The 4,068-nt window shown below is 33.7% G+C and overlaps 1 protein-coding gene across 1 annotated transcript in view; it reads right to left on the bottom strand.

Moving 5' to 3' along the window:
- Window positions 1-3,704, bottom strand: part of ppp2r2ab (protein phosphatase 2, regulatory subunit B, alpha b) — a 24,897-nt gene extending 21,193 nt beyond the window's left edge. Inside the window, exons 1-2 of the mRNA XM_016557643.1 lie at window positions 3,473-3,704; window positions 2,150-2,281 (exon numbers count right to left, since the gene is read on the bottom strand). Coding sequence (XP_016413129.1) covers window positions 2,150-2,156 — 7 coding nt within the window. The 5' untranslated portion in view covers window positions 2,157-2,281; window positions 3,473-3,704. The remainder of the gene's footprint in view (window positions 1-2,149; window positions 2,282-3,472) is intronic.
- Between the last annotated feature and the right edge of the window lie 364 nt (window positions 3,705-4,068).

The raw sequence follows: 4,068 nt of genomic DNA, 5'->3' as shown, positions 1-4,068 counted from the left end.
AAAAAAGCAGACGTAACCCCTTGTAATCCTTAACATTTTCATAAGTAACTGTAATTTAATTACACATTTTTTCTCAGTAACTGTAACTGATTACAATTACTTTTATTTTGTAATTAAATTACGTAACGTAAATTACGTAACTAAATTATGTAACTAGTTACTCCCCAACCCTGTGTATATATACACAGACATGTGTATATTAAGGAAAAACATGTTAGATTATATAAATTATATACAAGTATAAATATATATAGATACAAATATATACATATATGTGTGTGTATTTATATATACATAATAAATACACCATACACACACATATAGTATGTGAACAAACTTATTTTGAATGCGATTAATCGTTTTGCTGCCCTAATTTCATGGAAACTTAAAAGTACAAAATTCATGTCATAGGTCATCAGGACTTTTCTCAAAGATTTAAAAATAAAACCAGTACTTTTCTTTATCCTATTATAACTAACAAGCCAGCCAATCATTATTTTACAGTAAATACAATAAAGGCAGCATTTTTAGAAATTGTTCAAACTTACAAATTATTAACTTGGCTATATAGAGAGAAAGAGACGTCTGAGTACATTTCTGACAGTATCTGAACAATTTCTTGGAAGATTTTTTTTTTTTATCTACATACGTTTAGTCAAATGAAAATATATATAAATATTAGTGCTGTCGAACAATTAATCGCGATTAATCGCATGCAAAATAAGTTTGTGTTTGCATAATGTGTGTACTGTGTCTATTTATTATGTATATATAAATACACACACATGCATGTATATATATTTCAGAAAAATATGTTGTTTATATTAAATATATTTATTTATAATATAAATTATATTAATATAAATGTAGACATGTAAATAATACATGTAAATATTTTCAAAATATATATTGTATGTATGTGTATTTATATATACATAATAAATATACACAGAACACACATTATGCAAACAAAAACTTTTATTTTGCATGCGATTAATTAATCGTTTGACAGCACTAATAAATATGATATGATGAATATATATATAAATATATACACACACACACTTTCATTAATCTGCAAAAATGTCAACAATTCTGTGTTTTTCTGTCAATATGGGGTGCTGTGTGTACATTAATGAGGAAAAAAAATTAACTTAAATGATTTTAGCAAATGGCTGCAATATAACAAAGAGTGAAAAATTTAAGGGGGTCTGAATACTTTCCGTACCCACTGTATATATATATATATACACATCACAAATATGTCATTAAACCCATAATCGACAATAATTGTGTCTGTGGAGGGTTGATTTTTTTTTTCAATCAGTGCAAAGTGAATCCTCCCACCCCGTAGCGTAACGACTGATCTGTACGATCCGGTCCGGTTAAGAAGTCCGATGGACTGAAATCTCATAACCAGCAACATATTGAGGATTTTCATCGCTGCGGATGGTGGTGGTTTTCACGGAGGGAAGCGCGCAGCGGTGTGACTGCACATGACTCTGCAGATGCCGGTTAAATTTCGCTACTTTAATGGAGGTTAACTTTTATAAAGAATATCTCTTTGGATTTGAGACTTTAGTCTTTGCAACTTTACAGATCTTCTTTATGCACCAAGAGCCTGTAACACTCCAAAGAGAAAGGAAAACTTGAAATAGCATCATATGACCCCTTTAAAGAGGCCGAGATGTCGAGCACATTTATACACCAGGCCAGGTGATACACATACACAGAGAAAGAGAAGCGGAACACGTTACCCAATGCCCATTCATTTTTACAACTGACATATTAAAAACCACGTAGCCCGACCGCGCTAACAAATGTTGAGTGGGTTTAGCCGGGCGGATTTCCACGCAAATGCAGCTCATCACTAAAACACCCTGCGCTTTGGGCCCCTCATGATCACAGCGCAGCCTCAGTACTCAAATGATCGTCACATTGTGAATAAAGCCCGATCGAAATCAGTTTTGCCGGCTAACTGGAGGGAAACGAGGCAGCTAAGAGGCTATGCTACTGTCAGTGGATCAGTAATGCCGATGATGGCTTCAGCACAACCGCTGCGCTCACTGTAACAAATAGAAGCTATTGATATAATATAATAGATTTCATACAATCTTTGCTTGAGCAGCTCATAAACTTGCCAAGTTACCTGCCATGGCGAGAGTGGCGATGTCGGACCCTAGTCTTGATAAGCAGTGTGAAGACAGCGACCAGAGCAAGATTTCCAAGAGAGTCGCCGGAAATGCAGTTTTTCAAAATAAAAGCGCTTGGACGAGATATTCTGAAAAATGGAACAGAAATGCAATTAATAACATAAAACTAGATTTAATATTAAAAGTGAGCGATTATCAGATTAACAGCTAGATATCCTGAATTCTATGAATTAGTCAAGCAAGAAAGCACAGGAAAACAAACTGACGAAAGTCCTCCTGTCCACCCTGCAAGGAAGCGATTCCATTAATTATTCTGCAAATCTTGGGAGCACCAAAAGTCACCTGTTTTTTTTCTTCCCCATAATAGTTTTCCAGGAGGCACTTCTAGGGTCCTGTCTGTTTACATGCATTCATAAACTATATGCCTGAGTCCCAATGTGCATACTATCCATCCTAAATTCTATGTGATATTAGTCATTTTCAATACTATTTAGGGCATATAGGGTGGATAGTATGCACATTGGGACGCAGGGTATATCTTCACAATGCAATGTTTCTGGAAATCTGTACTGTCTACTGTACCTGTGTGTGTATTCATGCACTTTATTTAATATTGCTGATGTTTTTGCAGCCAGCGGGGCTGATACATTATTTATCATAAAACTTAGTAGTGGTAAACGATACTGAAATATTAATACTGGTGAAGGTAAATGACGCCAAAGAGCTTCATATGACAGGCATCTCTAGAGTTTAGTTTTAATTGCCACAGTGCAGTGGAGCAATGCCCATTTTATTATATCTAATGATGCTTGATGCATAAAGATGCATGATGTGCCAACATTAGATGTTCCTTTTTATATATATATATATATATATATATATATATATAGTCATTATACATTTTGAAAACATTAAATTACTACATTAATCAATCTGCCTTAAATCTGTTAATTATTAATAAATTACATTAAGATCTTGAAACCTAAGTTAAAGTGCAATTTATTTAGATTATTAATAAATAACCGATATACGGTGTAAAACGGGGTTACACCATTTTGAAAATAAAATATGTATGTTCCATTACATAAAGTAAGTAATAACATTATTTTGTTATTCGTCTTTAGTTGACATTATTTTGTCACAATTACAATAAAGTGGACTGAGATAATTCTCTGAAGTATTAATGCTTAAAATGTAGACATATTAAAACTTACAACGATGTGTATATTAAATTTTATTAAAAGCTTAGATTATTCTAGCTGTATTTTGAAGGAAAATTACGCTTTCGGGCCCGCTATTACGTCACTTCCGGCTCTTACCTTCGCTTGATGCTGCTAATTTTTGGTAACAGAACTGTCCAGATAACTTTGCCGGATTTATTTTATTGCAAGCAGTTCGTCTGGGAATGGATGAAGACGGACCTCAGAAAGAAGCTCTTTTCAGTAGTCCTTTCGTTTACGCCTAAATCTTAAGATCCTAAGGCTTTCTTCCTGCAACCCAACCTCCTCACAGCTCTATACTCCTACACTTCTCTCAACATTCAAAATGGCGCAACCCCGCCCTGTAGTGACGTAATCGGCACTGGCCATTCAATACTGGATGCTGGGGGGTAATGACGTAACTACAATGATTTTGCCTGGCTGTGTGGGCGGCTATGAAATTACACACAACCCGAACACAAGCATTCAGCATATAGCCTATGTTATCATAATGTGGTTGAATGTTTGTGTAAATATAGTTAAATACAAATATTTTTTAATATTATTTGTGTGTGTGTGTGTGTGTGATGTGATTGAATGTTTGATTTTTGTGTAAATATAGTTTAAATATATGTTTGGTTAAAATATCAAATATTTTAAATTTATATTTATAAGACCAAAGACTGTCAAAAACAACATTGTAATTGTTTTTTGCA

Source organism: Sinocyclocheilus rhinocerous, unplaced genomic scaffold, assembly GCF_001515625.1.
Source record: "Sinocyclocheilus rhinocerous isolate Xijiao unplaced genomic scaffold, SAMN03320098_v1.1 scaffold287, whole genome shotgun sequence".
In the NCBI taxonomy this organism is placed as follows: Eukaryota; Metazoa; Chordata; class Actinopteri; order Cypriniformes; family Cyprinidae; genus Sinocyclocheilus; species Sinocyclocheilus rhinocerous.
Note: the sequence above shows the minus strand (reverse complement) of the source record. Positions and strands in the feature narration are given on the sequence as shown.